Source organism: Symphalangus syndactylus, chromosome 10 (genome assembly GCF_028878055.3).
Source record: "Symphalangus syndactylus isolate Jambi chromosome 10, NHGRI_mSymSyn1-v2.1_pri, whole genome shotgun sequence".
NCBI lineage: Eukaryota > Metazoa > Chordata > Mammalia > Primates > Hylobatidae > Symphalangus > Symphalangus syndactylus.
In genome coordinates, this window is record NC_072432.2 from 24,666,992 (window position 1) to 24,685,646 (window position 18,655).

At 34.2% G+C, this 18,655-nt stretch overlaps 1 protein-coding gene across 1 annotated transcript in view; it reads left to right on the forward strand.

Moving 5' to 3' along the window:
* The window catches only part of MALRD1 (MAM and LDL receptor class A domain containing 1), a 690,246-nt gene that overhangs the window by 275,954 nt on the left and 395,637 nt on the right, over positions 1 to 18,655 (forward strand). The window contains exons 22-24 of the mRNA XM_063611006.1: positions 1,809 to 1,965; positions 5,401 to 5,511; positions 9,197 to 9,410. Coding sequence (XP_063467076.1) covers positions 1,809 to 1,965; positions 5,401 to 5,511; positions 9,197 to 9,410 — 482 coding nt within the window. The remainder of the gene's footprint in view (positions 1 to 1,808; positions 1,966 to 5,400; positions 5,512 to 9,196; positions 9,411 to 18,655) is intronic.

Here is an 18,655-nt window from a genome sequence, read left to right on the forward strand (position 1 = left end):
TGCCTCTTTGTATCTGGATGTATAAGTATATACATCTTTGTTCTGGGTATCCCTGTTATACTGGGATATTTAGCATATGATATTTAAGAAAGCTGGAAATGCTTTTTCACTGAGACATAATTCAGACAAATATAAATGATAATTCTGCCTCTTAAAAATTAACTCATAACTCTGTGGTTTGCATGACACTACTTATTTTGTTCGGAAGAATGAATGATATATACATAACCACAAATTACAGCTAACATTTTTAAAATATATAAATGGGCCAGGTACTGTGTTAGATATTCCACATATTTTATTTATGATTCTTATTAACACCATATATGGAACTGTCTCATTTTCTGAAATGAAGAAACTAAGATGTTTAGAGAAGTTAAATAATCTACCCTAAATTGACCATCTATTAAATGAGGAGGCCTGAGGCGAAACCCTGCTGTGTCTTTTGCAGACAGTTACATTCCTAGAACCATGGACAGCCAGCCACTGGCAAGACCCGCAAGACTGAGCACTCAGTAAATACATGGTGACTGAATGACTGCTTCCACCTCTCTTTCCATCTGTTTGCTGTTCGTAATTCCCCCAAAATGATAAAAATTTTCAAAATAAAATAGCTTTAATAAGAAGCAAATTTAAACTCTGTAGTTTCTAGTATCTATATTTAATTTAGAAAGTGGCAAGAAATCAAGTTAATCCAAAGCAGAGTGCCAGAATACCCAAACTGTGCAGATCACTTCTTTATGCTTCAAAAAGTTGTATATAACCTAGAATGACTTTAATGTTTTATTCTCTTTTTTGAATTAATTGTCCAAGTTGGGTCATAAATTCTTTTATGGCAAAAAGAATTCATATTTATTGTTTTCATTATTATTTTTCGTTTTTAATTTAGGCCTAGGAAAGAAAGGATATTCTTTAAAATTATATACACGATTACTAAAATGTGTTGAAGTGAAACTGAGCTAAATCAGTACAGAGAGAGTAAATTTGAATGGAAACCCTTTGAGACTGATAAGTCAAAGCCCAGGCCAATTTCCTGTTTTTCATCCCTTACTTATTCATGTTTTTTCCTTCCTTTTATGTTTCTTCTAAAGGCAATCAGTGCTTTAGGGCCTCATTTTACTCACATTAAAATGAGCTCTAAAAACTGATTAGAATGTTTGTGGTATTATTGTAAAAATATCAACCAAGTTATTACAGATTTGGTAGTTTCAGCCTTTGTCGTAATTTCATACACATTTTACCAATTGATATCATTGCAAGGACTATGCGTTCAAAATCAAAGTGGCAGAAGTATTATTTCTGATGAAGGTAATAGACCATAATTATGCTATATAACACATTATACTTTTAGGAAAAAATATAAAGCAATAAAATATGGTTAGTGACAAACTGTTCTATGTTTCACAATATTCTTCTTCTTCTTCTCCTCCTCCTCCTCCTCCTCCTCCTCCTCTTTTCCTCTTCTTCTTCTTCTTTTTTTTTTTTTTTGTGACGGAATTTCTCTCTAGTTGCCCAGACAGCAGTGCAATAGTGCGATCTCAGCTGACTGCAACCTGCACCTCCTGGGTTCAAGTGATTCTCCTGCCTCAGCCTCCTGAGTAGCTGGGATTACAGGCACATGCCACCACTCTTAGCTTATTTTTTCATATTTTTAGTAGAGACAGGGTTTCATCATGTTGGCCAGGCTTGTCTCGAACTGACCACAGGTGATCCACCTGCCTCAGCCTCCCAAATTGCTGGGATTACAGGCGTGAGCCACCGCACCCAGCCTCTTATTCTTTTTATAATATGATAAATTCCTTTTCCAGAAATACCACAGATGGCTGGTACCTGTATGCTGACAGTTCTAATGGGAAATTTGGTGACACGGCTGACATTCTCACTCCTACCATTTCACTCACGGGACCAAAATGTACCTTGGTGTTCTGGACACATATGAATGGGGCCACCGTTGGTTCTCTCCAGGTACTACTTAGGCAATCACATTTTCTGAATTTTCTCTGTGAAAGTTCACAGTGCATAATTTGGTATCACTAAAATATATTCTGTTACTAAGTGAAAATGGACAGTTACCAACACTTCACTAGATTTATAGTGGTATGATGGAGTAAAAGCTTTAGCAGAATTGGACATGAATAGCTAATAAGTAATTTTTATTCTATTTAGTTATGAATGTTGTCTCTATGCTGAGGTTACAGCTTCTGGGTAACACTATTTTACATTTGAAACATGCAGGTTTCAGTATCAGTGTTCTGAGTATAACCACAGTCAAATAAATATATACACTTGGGCAATATCTGGATGTGTTTTCTTGTTGCCTTTGATGGTAGTAGTGCTACATTCTGCAATAGTCTTTTTCGAAATGTTTCTCTGTTAAAAAAAATTAAACTGTTTTAAACTCATAAAATGTTTCAAGAATAGCACAGACAACTCCAATATACACTTCACTCAGAGATCTTATTTTCTTTTTTTAAATGAGTTGTCCTGGTAATGTCCCCTATAGAAAAAATAATCCAGTATAGGATAATATATTATACCAAGTTTTCTACTGTTTTTCAAACAGGAATAATTCCTTATCTTCCCTAGGTTTTTATAAACTTGATAATTTAAAAGCCGATAGCCAAGTCATTTTATAAAATGTCTTTTAGTTTAATTTTATTGTGTTAAGCTCTTTTTTCCTATTATATAACCAATATCGTGTTATTTTTATTGAATCCTATTAGTTAGTGATCCTTATAAGCCCCATTACTTTGGTGGGGTTTTTTTGTTATCAATAAATATTTTGTGAAGAGATATTTTAAGGATATGTAAAATATTGATTTCATCTCCATTTTACCCACAAATTTTTGCCTTCAGTAGTGGCTTTTTTTTTTGCCTGAATTAATTTTACAGTGCTGATTGCCTAATTGTGATTTTCTAGCTCAATTATTCTGTCCATATTTGTAGGTTGGATTCATGTTGGAAAAAAATTCTCATCTCTCTGTTTGCTCATTTACTGTTTTATATCAATGTGGACTCATAAGTTTCTATTTTAGTCAATTTATTATAATCTATTAGTAGTATTATTTATTTGCTCCTCAAATTGTCTCAGATTTGGAAATAAGAGTCCCTCTTAGCCTACCTCCATGTCTCTCCAAAAAGGCCCAGTATTCTTTGAGCATATTCTTTCTATTTGGCCAAGATGTTACAAACTTCACCTTATTTTTATCCTGTCTTGTCTCTGGAATTAGCTATTCTTTCAGGAAGTCCTGTATTTTTTTTTTTCTGGGGGATCCAACATATACAGGCCAGAAAACAGTTCTGGAATATTAATTCAGATTCCCAAGTCCTGTCTTCCCATACTGTATATATATGCCCTGGTAGAGAATAATGCATAAAATTTGTGAGTAATATGCACAAACACATCAGTTATACTGAAGAAGCCAACTCAATTTTGGAGCATCTCCATTTATTCTGTTTCATAGCTTATGTGTTACTTTCCAGGAAGCCTTGTCTGAAAATAAATCCACAAATTCCAGAATTGTATGTACTATGAGCAGTTTTAGAGTAGGGCTATCTTGCTAGAAGCAATCTATTGATAAAGACTCTCCCCCTTTTCAATACTATTAACTTGCCAAGAAATCTGTAGCATATTTGCAACAAGTTTAGATGTGAGTTTCCTGCTTTTTTTTTCCCCAGTAGAGAGATACAGACTGTGACCAACTGCTAGGTCATGTTTTCCAAAAGGTTGATTGCAATATTAGTAGTAGGTGCTACCCCGACTGCTATTTTGTTTTATTCTAGGATTTTCCTGGCTATTGTTATTCATTTTTCTAAAGAAACTTGAGATAAACATAGTTTCTTTCAAAAAACATATTAAATTACATATCAATTTTAGAATTTTTTTTTTATCATAAGGTGAGACTTCATTCTGAAAACAGTTAAAAAGTATATTTGTGTGTATACATGCATGGTTATGTTTAATAATCTACAGACATCTAAATGGTCTTCTGGGTTGACGTTAAAACTTGTTGTTGCAAATTGACTTTTTAAAAATGTTTTTAGGCAAAACAATTACTATAACTTACTGTAAGATTTTTGTCAATAAAATGAGAATTATTTGCCTGGAATATTGTGGGGTTAGGATTGATGATGTGAAATATGCTTTCATTTTTTTCAGTATAAAATTTGGTATTGGTAGATGAACTTTTTTAAAAAGATTAAAATTTTGTAAGTGTGGAATTATAAAATGAATAAAATGATATCTATGCCTTATTTTTGTGCATGGATAAATAAAATAACATGAAATGTTGCATTAATAAGTTTCTTGAACATATTTTTTCTCAGTGATTTGTTTATAGTGTGGTATTAATATAAAGAAGACTCATTTGCTATAATTTTTTTCAATGCCTTTCAAAATTGATTTTTACTTATTGGTTAGAAATGATATTTTCTTGACCTTGATAATGTTCCAAATTAATTTGAATTTTATAGACTGATAATTTCATGACAGTTTTGCTAGTAACACATTTTTTCTATGACTCTGGAAACTCCAATTACATTTTTAAAATGTGAACTTAATTAAAAAAACAGATAATGAAATCCTTAAAATCCATCTTCACTTTTGAAAGTCAGAACTTTCACAAATCTTTTATCTGAATAATTCTTTGGTTGTATGTGTTCTATTTTTAAAAAGTAATGTTGTGAAATCATTTAATATATTATCTAAGTCAGTTATTTTAAAATCTGAAATTGTTCCACTCTCCTATGAGCCTTAGTTACTCTTCATGGCTCATTTTGTATCATTCTAAAAGAAGAGCTGTAATAGTTTGCTGAGAGTAATCTGGATTCTGCTTTACAGTGGGGGTAACGTACTGATGAAAATATGTTGGTTTCACGGCTGTTGGACAGGAAGCTCTTACTGGCCCAGCATAAATAGATGCTCACTCATCTCACCCATCTGTGCGCTTACAATGAAATGAGCTGACGTTGTAACATTACTGCGTCTCTGGAACCATCTAATGAGAAAGATCATTCTCAAAAGAGTGTTTTAGGAAGCAATTCCATACTTTCTCATTTGACCACGTGAATATTATTTAATATATAAAACAGCAATTGTTACTGTTGCCAGTGTTTTAAAAAGTTAATGTAGTTGAGTTCGTAATTAAATGGTGCCCAGATACCTTAGGACTTGACTGACAGATATTCATGCGCATCTTTATTGTACAAAGCTTGCGAGGTACCCTGTGGGCACAATGCTGTAGAAAACAAAGATATCTAATAAAAAATGTTGTAGCTCTTCTCTCCGGGACTTCATGTTGATATTGCAACTAAAAAAAAAAATCACTGGAAGAATTCTACATATTTGCAATTTCTCAAGATAAAATACTTCAACGCCTTTTACCTGATTTATCTCTGCAGGTACTCATCAAGAAAGATAACATTACTTCCAAATTGTGGGCTCAAACTGGACGGCAAGGTGCACGGTGGAAGAGAGTAGAAGTGTTTTTAGGCATTCATTCACATACACAGGTGTGTAATCCAGGTAGTTATGGGGTGAGTGAGTTCTGCTGATTTTTTTTCATCCTCATTTATTTCCTTCTCTACCACAGTCTTCTTGCCCTCATTCCCTTCTTGATGTGTTCTGTGGATGCGTAGACACCACACTTAACGCTCCGTGGAGCATTTTACGTAAGGAATTGACAACTTCAGAATACTCTAATTTCTTCCAAGTAGATATTTGTACCTCTAGGAACATTTAATTTGAATAACAACCTTCCTTCACTCCCCAATCAGCCTCACACATATCAAGAACATTTCCCTCTGTTTTGCAAATATATTCTCAGAGCTTGTACAGCATTTAATTCTTTCAACCCTAATTTAAAAGACAGTCTTTGGAAAACATATTATATTGTTAAACCTTATCATAGGGAATAGATTCACCTAATTTAAAAATATTTTTGGGAGGCACAATATTGTGTAATGCTATATTTGTCTTCATGGAATTTGTGATAATAGAGGATCAGACCTATACATATTAATAACTAAAGAAAAGTACTAGTACACAGATGAAAATGTTTAAACTGGAAATAAGCACGCGCTGAAATGTTTGGCACAAAGCGTATTTCTTGTGGATTACCAAGAAAGCAAGACCTCCATTGGCTGTTGTTTTATTGGGAATTTTCTTAGAAGATGAGGCTTAGCTCTGAAGATTTGTTAAAATACGAATAAGCAGAGTGAGAACATAGAGCCATTTATGTACAACATTTTCTTCTTAGTCTTAACTGCCTGGGTCTTAATTCCATGAATTTAGAGCCATTTATCTCCAGACAGAAGGGATAAAATTCTTGTTAAATATTGCATTTTCACTCTTCCGTGTGCAGCTGGGGTAGCCAAGTTGGCTGCGAATGTTCAGATAAATACATCTGCAATCATGTGCGTTTTCTGATAGATCAGCTCCTCTCAACTCCAGTGGAAGTATACAGGCTTCCATTGTATAAAAGTACTGATAAATGTTACAGCCAATTTCTTGGAATGATAGGTGTAGTAAATCCCATGTATCTTTTGCCTCTCTCTGGAACCCAGTTTTCTTATGAATCACTTGTAGATAATTTAGGATATGCATAAGAAGGAAGTTCAACCTGAAGCAGTAAAGACTGAATATCAGTTTCATAGCCTTGCGCAATATGAAACTTTTTATTAGAGGGATCCGAACTGTTCAGCCTCTCAGGTCTTTAAACTGAGGTGAGAAGAAATCTCAGCAAGAATGTGTAGAAGGTTCTACTCTGCCGTACTTGGGCTTCCACCCCAGGCGATGAAGTCTTAACTAGTTCTGTGCATGTAAAATATTTGTATAGTAAAATCGTGTTTGAAGTAATATTAAGGGCAATTTCAGCACATACAATCAATTATTAATTTAGCCATTCTGAATTTCTACTTTTTCACATATTGAGATTAAAGAAGAGTACACCCCTGATTTTTTTGACTCTTAAAAGTAAATATTAATGGCTTGTGAATATTTGCTATTTTATGTGTGATTTCTTCCATATTAAGCACTTGCCTACGTGCAAAGCACATTGCTATGCACCATGCACGAGAGAGACAGTGGTTAGTTAGGAGCACTCTTCATGATTCTGCCATTTCTTACAAGATCGTTCTCTTTAGTCTCACAAAGATGACTGCCTCTACCCCTTGGGGAAACATATAAAATATTTTTAGAAATGGTATGATGAAGCATCACTGGGAAGCTTGTATAATTTTATTTGAGAACCTCCCCCAAATTTAAACAAAATATTTAATTACAATAATTTTTACTATTGGAGCAATCACATATGTAGCAGTTACTGAGTGCTACATACGATTTATGAATTTTTAAAATATTTACTGATTTCGCTTTCACAATAACCTTATGAGTTACATAGTATTATTATCTCCATATTATAAATCAGAATACAGAAATACCCAGATGTTAGGTCTTTTGCTTTAGTTATGTAACTACAAATGGCAGAGGCTGACTGTAGACAAGGTCAGGCCTTCCACCAATCCACAGTGCAACTGCCTTGCTACATTGTCTACCAAATGTTACAAAAATAATTAACCCTGACTTTATTCTGTCTGAAGAAAGATACATTGTAGTTTCTCTCTTTTTTAATAACAGTTAATCACATTCAGTATTAAAGTCTAGGGAATCCGAACCAACCGTATATGAAGCATTGTGATATAAGTGATGATTTGATTATTTGAACAAGGCAAGCATCTGAGATTGTACCTATATGGAAGAAGATAAGCCAATTAACAGTGCAACAGTCACTGCATTATCTGATTTCTTATTCACAGAGCATTGCAGCATATATTGAAATTTTAGACTATCCAGATAATAGAGTATCTTTTATATTTTGCATATCAATATTTTTCCATGGCTCAATTTCCCTTTTAAGAAAGTCGTAGTCCTTATTATACTTTCTGGTTTCATCTCTTTTTAATCACTTTCAAGCTCTTCATCTATCTTACTAATTTTTTTTTTTCTTTCCAAGCTCACCTACTATGAAGAGCAGTCTATTCCTTTTACATAAAGTCAATATATGAACATGGTTATATTTTTCTTTTGATAATGTGAGAGGCATGATTTCAATTACTCCAACCTCTCATGTTAAGAGAACACCTAGGTTCACACAGTAGTATAAAGACCTACCGCATCTGAAGGAAAAAAAACTATAATAATTTCTTTTAAGAAAAATAATTGTCCAGAATTGATCAAAAGATATTTCTAAATATGGTAACAGTAAATATTTTGTACAAAATCACTAAAGTAAAACTGTCCTTGTTAACTCACTTCTAATTGTTCTAAATTTATTTTGAAATATCTGAATATTTCTTATGTTAACATATACATACTTAGCTTGCAGAATAACTTAATAAAAAGACTGAATTCATTTCTCTGAAAAATCCTACACTACAGAATATGTGATGTTTTATGTACCTGTGAAACAGCGTTCATTTTTATTCCAAGCAGTGGTATTGTTAATAAATTGAAGATGGAATTTGTAAAACCATTAATGATTCCTGTTACTGTTCTTCATTCTTCTTGATTCTACTGAAGTCCACATATGTGGGAAATCATTGTCAAACAACAGGACACATGAAGATTCTGCTCATCACATACGTGAATCAAAAGCAAATCAAAATCATTTCAATTCCAAAGATGTGTCCAATTAAAAAAAAACTCATGGTATTGAGGACTTATCTTTTAGCTCAAATAGTAGGAATGGAGAGATCTGAGGAATGACAAGAATTGAGCAAAATAAAGAATCTACTTGTATCTTTTCACTCTTGGTACTTTATGTCATCTGATCTACTGCTTTCCTGTGCAGTGGTGCTCTACAACAGGAGTAGGTCTTGTTTGAGATCTGAGAGCTGGCAAAGGCAGTAGTGGATTGGTGTCTCCTGCCAATTTTCTAGACCCATATCCTAAAAATCTAGACATGAGCCAGTGGTGTTGCCACTCCCACATTCTTTGTTGTTGAGGATGACCTAGGTCTTAAATGATCCTTAAATTTCCTGGGCCGTTTTCAACATAGGGACATTAAAAAAAAACCAAAAAACAAACAAACAAACAAAAAAACAGATTCACGCTTGATGTGCTTGATACTTAGTGTTTGCCCAGGTTTTGAACTTCTTGATTGACAGTTTAACTGTAACTGGCTTTTTTTTTTTTTAGATTGTCTTCAGAGCCAAACGTGGTATCAGTTACATAGGAGATGTAGCAGTGGATGATATTTCCTTCCAAGATTGCTCCCCTTTGCTTAGCCCAGAGAGAAAGTGTACTGCTCGTGAATTCATGTGTGCTAATAAGCACTGCATTGCCAAAAACAAGCTGTGTGATTTTGTGAATGATTGTGCTGATAATTCAGATGAGACTACTTTCATTTGCCGTAAGTAAAAGGGTTTTGTTTTCTTACTTTTGCCTTCAACTCCCACAGCCTTACTCAATATCTGTGTTTATTGTTGAAACATGCAGAGTGTGTGTATCTCAACACCAGGGGAAGGTAAGGTGATTTAACTTGATAGATTCCTTCCTTTCTCTGAATAATTCGTTTATAATCATAATTCATTTAAAACCAATTGATGGCTGTGTGTGTGTATGTGTGTATTAATTGGAGATAAATTAGAAAACAGGTGTCTTCAAAGAACAACAGAATGGAAACAAGTATTTTTCATATGAAAGTTTTTTTTTTTTTTTTTTTAGGCAGAGTCTCACTCTGTTGCAGGATGGAGTGCAGTGGCACAATCTCGGTTCACTGCAAACTCCGCCTCCAGGGTTCAAGTGATTTTCCTGCCTCAGCCTCCCAAATAGCTGAGACTACAGGCGCCTGCCACCACGCCCAGCTATTTTTTGTATTTTTAGTAGAGATGGGGTTTCACCATGTTGGCCAAGATGGTCTTGATCTCTTGACCTCATGATCCGCCTGCCTTGGCTTCCCAAAGTGCTGGGATTACAGGCATGAGTTACTGTGCCCGGCCTGAAATAATTTTTTTTTTTTTTGAAAAATGACAGGCAAAATTTTCATTAAAGACAATGCATGCAGGGCTGGTGAGCCTACAGGCTCTGATGCATTTCAGAGGATCGTCATTTCTCTGTGTATATTGTCAGACATGATAGGTTGTTAAAAAAAAATCAACACCCTGATAAATACCTGTATATAAAATAGAAAAAGTGATCTTTCAAGGAGGTACGTATCAGCTATGTGATATGGTTAAAGGAGATCAACTCATAATGAACACCATATATTAAAATATCCTTAGCTAAATGGGCCATATGTACTCATTCTGCTAAGCCTGTAAAATTGTGCAACATAGTCCAATTGTTGCTTCATTTAACTGCAAATGAGGTGAATATAAATTGTCAAAATGAAGGTTGACAAATTATGTCACCATTACCTTTAATAATTTCTGAGCTAGAATATTGCAGTTTGATATTATTTGCTTCTTGGAACCAAACTTGGAATATCATGAAAAACCTCAGTATGTAGAGCTCACATATACCTAGAACTTTTAATGTTCAAAGACTTTTTATTTATTAATCTTCATTTGAACTTCAGAAGCCTTGAGAGATACACAGGAAAGATATTATTAGTGCAGTCAACAGATGAAGCTGTCAACAAGAGTGCCTCAGGTTTTGCCAAAGTTCATAAAACTTGTACTGACAGAGTTGGTCCTAGAACACAAGAATTTATTTTATTATTATACTTTAAGTTCTGGGGTACATGTGCAGAACGTGCAGGTTTGTTACATAGGTATACACATGCCATGGTTGTTTGCTGCACCCATCAACATTAGGTATTTCTCCTAATGCTATCCCTCCCCTATCCCCCTACCCCCTGACAGGCCCTGGTGTATGATGTTCCCCTCTGTTTGTCCATGTGTTCTCATTAGAACTCAAGTTCTCATTAGAACTCAAGTCCAGTGTTCTCATTAGAACTCAACTTTTATTTTAGAATCAGTGGTTTCTTGTATATTGTGTGATGGTGAGATTTGGGGTATGATTAGTCTTGTCAGCCAGATAGTGAGCGTAGGACACAATAGATTTTTAGCCCTTTTCCTCCTCTCCCCCTCTCCACTCTAGTAGTCCCCAGCTCTTATTGTTCCCTTGTTTATGTCCACGTTTACCCAGTGTTGAGCATCCACTTATAAGTGAGAATATTCAGTGTTCGGTTTTCTGTTCCTGCGTTAATTCACTTAGAATTATGGCCTCCACCTGTGTCCATGTTGATGCAAAGGACTTGATTTCATTCTTTTTTATGACTGTAGTATTCCATGGTGTATATGTAACAGATTTTCTTTATTCAATCCACCACTGATGGGCACCTGGATTGATTGCATGTCTTTGCTATAGTGAATTGTGTTCCGATGAACATAGGAATGTGTGTATCTTTTTGGGAGAAAGATCTATTTTCCTTTGGTTATATACCCAATAATGGAATTGCTGGGTCAAATGGTAATTCTGCTTTGAGTTCTTTCAGAAGTCTTCAAACTCCTTTCCACAGTGGCTGAACTATTTACATTCCCACCAGCAATGTGTAAGCTTTCCCTTTTCTTGGTAACCTCGCCAACATCTGTTATTTTTTGGCTTTTTAGTAATAGCCATTTTCACTAGTGTGAGATGGTATCTCACTTTGGTTTTGATTTGCATTTCTCTGATGATTAGTGATACAGAGGATTTCTTTCATATGTTTGTTGCCCCTTGTTTGTCATTTTTTGAAAAGTGTCTGTTCATGTCCTTTGCCCACTTTTTAATGGGGTTGTTTTTTGTTTGTTGAATTGAGTAAATTCTTTATGGATTCAGGAAAGTAGACCTTTGTTGTATGCGTAGTCTGTGACTATTTTCTCCTGTCTTGTAGGTTGTCTGTTTACTCTGTTGGTAGGTTTTTTTTTTTTTTTTTTTTTTGTCTGTGCAGAGCTCTTTAGTTTAATTAGGTCCCACTTGTCAAGTTTTGGTTTCATTTCAATTGCTTTTGATGATTTAGTCATAAATTCCTTGCCAAGGCTGTTGTGAAAAATTCAGTTTCCTTGGTTTTCCTCTAGAATTTTTACAGTTTTAGGTCTTGCCTTTAAGTCTTTAATCTGTCCGGAGTTTATATTTGTGTATGATAAAAGGTAGAGTTCCAGCTTCATTCTCCTGCATATACCCTACCACTTTTGTGTATAACTGAATCTTAAAAAAATAACTTAATGTTTTTACCACAAAGAGATGACAAGTGTTTGAGAGATGATAAGTGTTAACTTTGATTTGATCGTACTATAATACATACATATATGAAAACATTACACTGTACCCCATAAATATGACAATTACTGTATCAGTTGGCAACAAGACTTATTCTCTACAGTTATGGACATAGATGTCCTTTTAAAATCACATGACTATATATTCCTTCAATTTTGGATTATTTGTTATATCCATTATTATCTTATGTGAAAAAGGAAAAATACTTTGCTACTCTGGAATTCTGTATTTATTAATATTTATCTTTACCTTATGAATATTTTCTGCTATTGTTTTACTTATTTCTGTATCAAATGCTTGTAGATTTTCTTCATTGTCATTTTCACTTAAATATCACACAAACAAATAAGCTTAACAGTTAAATAGAGCACATATAATGCTTTTGAATTTTATTTGTAATGTTGCCAGTGTATCTCTTTCCTAGAGATATAGTTTAGTGTAATTTCTCAGAATTCAAAGTATCATTTTATTTCTGGTTAAATATTTCTTGAACTATTTGTATCTAGGCTCTAAAGTTGTGCATATTTCTAGGAATTTCTCTCTGTATTAGGGAAAGTATGCTGATTTACCAAGGGAATCAGAAACATATTAAAAATGTACTGTCTTGTTAGTTCTTTTATTTCAAACCTAAAGGCAAAAGTAATCATGAGCCTTTGGAGGATAAGTTGTACCAGAAGGTGCTTTTTGGTGAATGATTGCAAAACCTCTTGTTCTTTTTTTTTTTTTTTTTTTAGATTTGAGTGGGCATATTCATACCAGTAATATTAGAGCAAGAAAGCTGAATTAGTTCCAAATAATACATAGGAAAAGTAAAACTTTTTCAGCTCCTAGAACAAACAAACAAATCAGAATAAACCTGATTTTGGCATTGGTTGCCATTACATGAGAATTATTTCTTTTAATATAGCATTGCTAATTTTTTTTGAAAGTTCAACTGTGTTTCCAGTCTACTGGTCTTATATGTTATGTTTTAGGTATAAAGTGGCTGGAATCTGCCATATGAATTATAAGTGATGTTATTATATTTATATGCTATAAAATTTGATGCCCTAATTAGACCCAGAAGAAGAGAAAGACAAAATTAAAAGAATCACTATAGCAACTGATTTCAAAAGTTTGGCTGGCAACCAACCATGTATTTGGGTTTAAATTCCACAGTCCTTTCTTTGTTTTGTTTTGAGAATTCTAAGTAAAGCTTGAACACATACCACAACTCTAAGAAGGCTTTGAAAATGTGATTAGGTAGAAATATACCATCTACGGATAGCAGAAAGAATGAAAGAAATCAACTCTTTTTAAAGATATAAGACGTTTCATGGAGAAAAAAAATTTTTATTATTATACTTTAAGTTCTGGGGTATATATGCAGAACATGCAGATTTGTTACATAGATATACACATTCCATGGTGGTTTGCTGCACCCATCAACCTGTTATCTACATTAGGCATTTCTCCTAATGCTGTCCCTCCCCTAGCCCCCCACCCCCTGACAGCCAATAACAGACAGAGAGACAAATCACGAGTGAACTCTCATTCTCAATTGCTACAAAGAGAATAAAATACTTAGAAATCCTTTGTAATATAAACATGTACATCCTGCTTTAATTATCTGTAGATCAATGTAGACTCTGAAAGCAAAAATCTATAAAAAAGTAATTTAAAAAAATAATCTGAATAACACTTCTACAATACAGGATGTAGTCAAAGTGATGTGTTTATCTAGGAACTCTAAAATTTTATTGGAACATAATCATGCTATTGATACAGAGACTTCCTTGGAAAACTACCATTTTATTAGTTTCTAAATACATTCTCATTAGCTTATTTACTGATGAGACACAGTTCAGAGTATCTCAGGCATTCTCAAAATGTTTTAATTTTGTTCTGTGGTAAGGATGCAATAGAGTTGACCAACATAGTCAGTGATCTACACCTAAGGGCGTATGTGACACAATTTACCAGCTTCAGATATATATGATTTTTAAGCACACACAGAACATTTAGCAAGGAACAAAAAAGGGTTAAAATTTTAAATAGTAATTTTTGATGGGTTAAAGTCACCTAGGGTATACCTTCTGAATTAGGCTAGAGATGAATGGTAAGACAATGTCTAGGACACTCCCATTGTTTAGGAGAAAGATACTTTTAATAGCCCATGCCGCCTCCTAAATTACATTAAATTAAAAAATGTTTTGAAACAGAAATAACAAGAATATTGCATAACATAAACTGTGGGCATTTGCTAAGCCAGTAGATAGAGAAAAATGTATTGCCTTAAAAATTATATTAGAAACCAATTCGGTAATAGCACAAATTAATGAAATAGAACACAAATCTAAGATGGAGGACTTCAGAAGACCAATAAAATTTTCAAAACCCTGCCAAGAATAAAGAAAAATAAAGACAAAACTATTTAATTAATATATATTTATTGGGCAGTTGTTATATGGCAAGCAGTGTTTGAGATACCTGGTATACATCATTAAATGAAACAGAAAAAATATCCTCTTCTTCTTGACCATGTACTTTTGTGTTAAATAGAAAACATATATTTTGTGCGTGTATATTTGTGTGTACATTATACACAAATAAACTTACACATATGTATATGTAAGTAAACGTTCATACTTACGTATGTGTATATAATGTGTATATGTACATACTTACATATGTGTATATAAGTAAGTTATACAGCTTAAGTAATAGGTACACACTTACATATGTGTATGTAAAATTACACAGCTTGTTAAGAGGTGATCAGTGCTGTGAGAAAAAGATAAAACATAAGAAATCATAAAATGGAAGGGTGGCAAATTAAAATATTAAGTATCATGGTAAGGACAGGCCTAGGTGAGAAAGTATTCAAGCAAATTTTTGAAGGAGGTCTGGGACCTGCTGCTTTCCTTTTTAAACTTTTTAGTTATAGCCGTCCTAGGGGGTATGAAGTGTAATCTCATGGTGGTTTTGATTTGCATTTCCCTAACGATGAATGATGTTGAACATCTTTTCTTGATCTTATTGGCTATTTGTGTATCTTTTTTGGGAGAAATGTCTATTGAAGTATTTTGTCCATTTTTTTGCAGAATTGTTTATCTTTTATTGAGTTATAGGAGTTCTTTACAATTATAAATCTTAAATCATTATCAAATATGCAATTTGCAAATATTTATTATCATTTTGTAGGTTGTCTTTTTTTATGTTTATTTTTAATACTTTAGTTTTATAGCAATTTTAGGTTTACAAGAAACTGAGTAGAAAGCACAGTTATCGACCGGGCGTGGTGGCTCACGCCTGTAATCCCAGCACTTTGGGAGGCCAAGGCGGGTGAATTATGAGGTCAGGAGATCCAGACCATCCTAGCCAACATGGTGAAACCCCGTCTCTACTAAAAATACAAAAAATAAGCTGGGTGTGGTGACACACACTTGTAGTTCCAGCTACTCAGGAGGCTGAGGCAGGGGAATTGCTTGAACCCAGGAGGCAGAGGTTGCAGTGAGCCGAGATCGTGCCACTGCACTCCAGCCTGGTGACAGAGCAAGATTCTGTCTCAAAAAAAAAAGAAAAAAAAAAAAGTACATATATACCCCTTCTTTCCATATACCCACAGCCTTCCCCATACAAGAGTGGTACATTTTCTACAATCGATAAACCTAGAATGACACATCATTAACCCTCAGACTCCATAGTTTACATTAGGTCTCACTCTTGGTGCTGTACATTCTGTGGGTTTAACAAATGTATAATAACATGTATCGACTATCATAGTATCCTACAGAGTTGTTTCGTTGCCCTAAAAATCCTCTATGCTCCGCTTGTTCATTCCTCTCTACCCTTAAACAGCTGGCAGCTGGTTTTGATCCTGTCTCCATAGTTTTGTCCTTTCCAGAATATCATGTAGTTGGAATCATACAGCATGTAGCCTTTTCAAATTTCCTTTTTTCAATTAATAATATACGTGATAGCTCATTTCTTTTTACAGCTGGATAATATTCTGTTGTCTGAACATGCCGTGAGCCACCGCGCCCGGTCGATAACTGTCCATTCACTCACTGAGGGGCATCTTGGTTGCTTCCAGTTTTGGCAATTATGAATAAAGCTGCTGTAAGCATGCATGTGCAGGTTCTTGTGTGGACAAAAGTTTTTAACTCCTTTGGGTAAATATCAGGGAGCAAATTTACTGGATTATATGGTAAAGTATGTTTAGTTCTGCAAGAAACTGCCAAACTGTTTTCCAAAGTGACTGTACCATTTTGCATTCACAGCACAGATGAATGGCAATTTCTGTTACTCCATATCTTTGCCAGCACTTGATGTTTTCAGTTTTCTAATCTTTGCTACCTTAATAGGTATTTAGTGGTACGTCATTTTTTTAAAATTTGCGATTTCTGATGACATATGATGTTGAGCATTGTTTCATTTGCTTACTTGCCGTTGTATATCTTCTTTGATGAGGTTTCTGTTCAGATCTTCTGTCCATTTATTAATTAGGTTGTTTTTGAGTTTTGAGTGTTCTCTGAGTATTTTGGATAATATTTTTTTCTCAGATGTATCTTTCACCTATTTTCTTCCAGTTTGTGACTAGTCTTCTACTGGTAATTTGCTTTACAGTGTCTTTCAGAAAGCATCAGTTTTAAATTTTAACAAAGTCCAACTTACCAATTATTTGTTTCGTGAATTGTGCCATTGGTATTGTATTTAAAAAGCTATCACCATAGCGAAAGATCATCTAGATCTTCTCAGATGTTATTTTCTAGCATTTTTATAGTTTTGCATTTTCATGTCTGTTATCCATTTTGAGTTAATTTTTGTGAAGGATATAAACTTATAAACTCTGTGTCTAGATTCATTGTTTTGCATGTAGATGTTCAGTTTTTCCAGCACCATTTACTAAAAAGACTCTTCTTTCTCCGTTGACTTGCCTATGTTCTGTTTTTCAAATATCAGTTAACCATATTTTTGTTCATCTGTTTCTGGGCTCTGTATTCTGTTTGATTCATCTGTTTGTATATTCTTTTGCCAGTACCTCATTGTCTTGATTACTGTAACTTTATTGTGAGGCCTGGAGTCAGGTAGTATTAGCCGTCTTCTTTTGTTTTATTTTTACTATTGTCTTGACTATTCTCAATCTTTTGCCTCTCTATGCAAGCCTTAGGATTGTTTGTCAATATCCACAAAATAACTTGCTGGGATTTTATTGGGAGTGCATTGTATCTAAAGGTCAAATTGGGAAGAATTGATATCTTGACAACCTTGAGCATTTCTATTGATGAACATGAAATAACTCTCCATTTATTTAGTTAGTCTTTGATATATTTTATCATAGTTTAATAGTTTTCCACGTGTAAGTCTTACATCTGGCAGGGTGTGGTGGCTCACACCTGTAATGCCAGCACTTTGGGAGACCGAGGCAGATGGATACACTGAGGTCAGGAGTTCAAGACTAGTCTGGCCAACGTGGTGAAACCCCGTCTCTACTAAAATTGCAAAAAATTAGCTGGATGTGGTGGTGGGCACCTGTAATCCCAGCTACTCAGGAGGCTGAGACAGGAGAATCACTTGAACCCAGGAGGCAGAGGTTGCAGTGGGCTGAGATAGTGCCACTGCACTCCATCCTGGGTGACAGAGCGAGACTCCACCTCAGAAAAAAATAAAATAAAAATAAATCTTACATCTGCTTTGTTAGACATATACCTAAGTATTTCTTTTCTGTGGGGAGAGAGTGCTTATATAAATGATTTCATGTTTTTAATTTCAAATTCCACTTGTTCACTGCTGATATATAGGAAAGCAATTGACTTTTGTGTATTAATCATGTATCCTGCAACCCACTGTAATTGATTATTAGTTACAGAATATTTTTGTCTATTCTTTCAGAATTTTACATAGGTAATTATGCCATATGTGACCAAAGACAGTTTTATGTCTTCCTTTCTAATTTGCATAACTTTTACTTTTCTTGTTTTTTTGCATGAGCTAGGACTGTCAGTGTGATGTTGAAAAGGAGTTGTGAGAGGCAACATCCTTGTCTTGCTCCTGATACTAGCAAAAATGCATCTAGTTTTTCACCATTAAATGTAATTTTAGCTGTAGGTTTTTTGTAGTTGTTCTTTAAGAAGTTGAGAAAGTTTCCCTCTATTTCTAGTTTGTTGAGAGGTTTTATCATGAATGCGTGTTGGATTTTGTCAGATGCTTTTTCTTCATGTATTGATATGACTATATGATTTTTCTTCTTGAGCTTGTTGATGTGATGGATTACATTATTTCGTTTTTGAATGCTGAACCAGCCTTACAAATCTGGAACAAATCCCATTTGGCTATGGCATGTAGTTATTTTTAGACATTGTTGGATTTGATTCGCTAATATTTTATTGAAGATTTTCAGATCTACGTTTA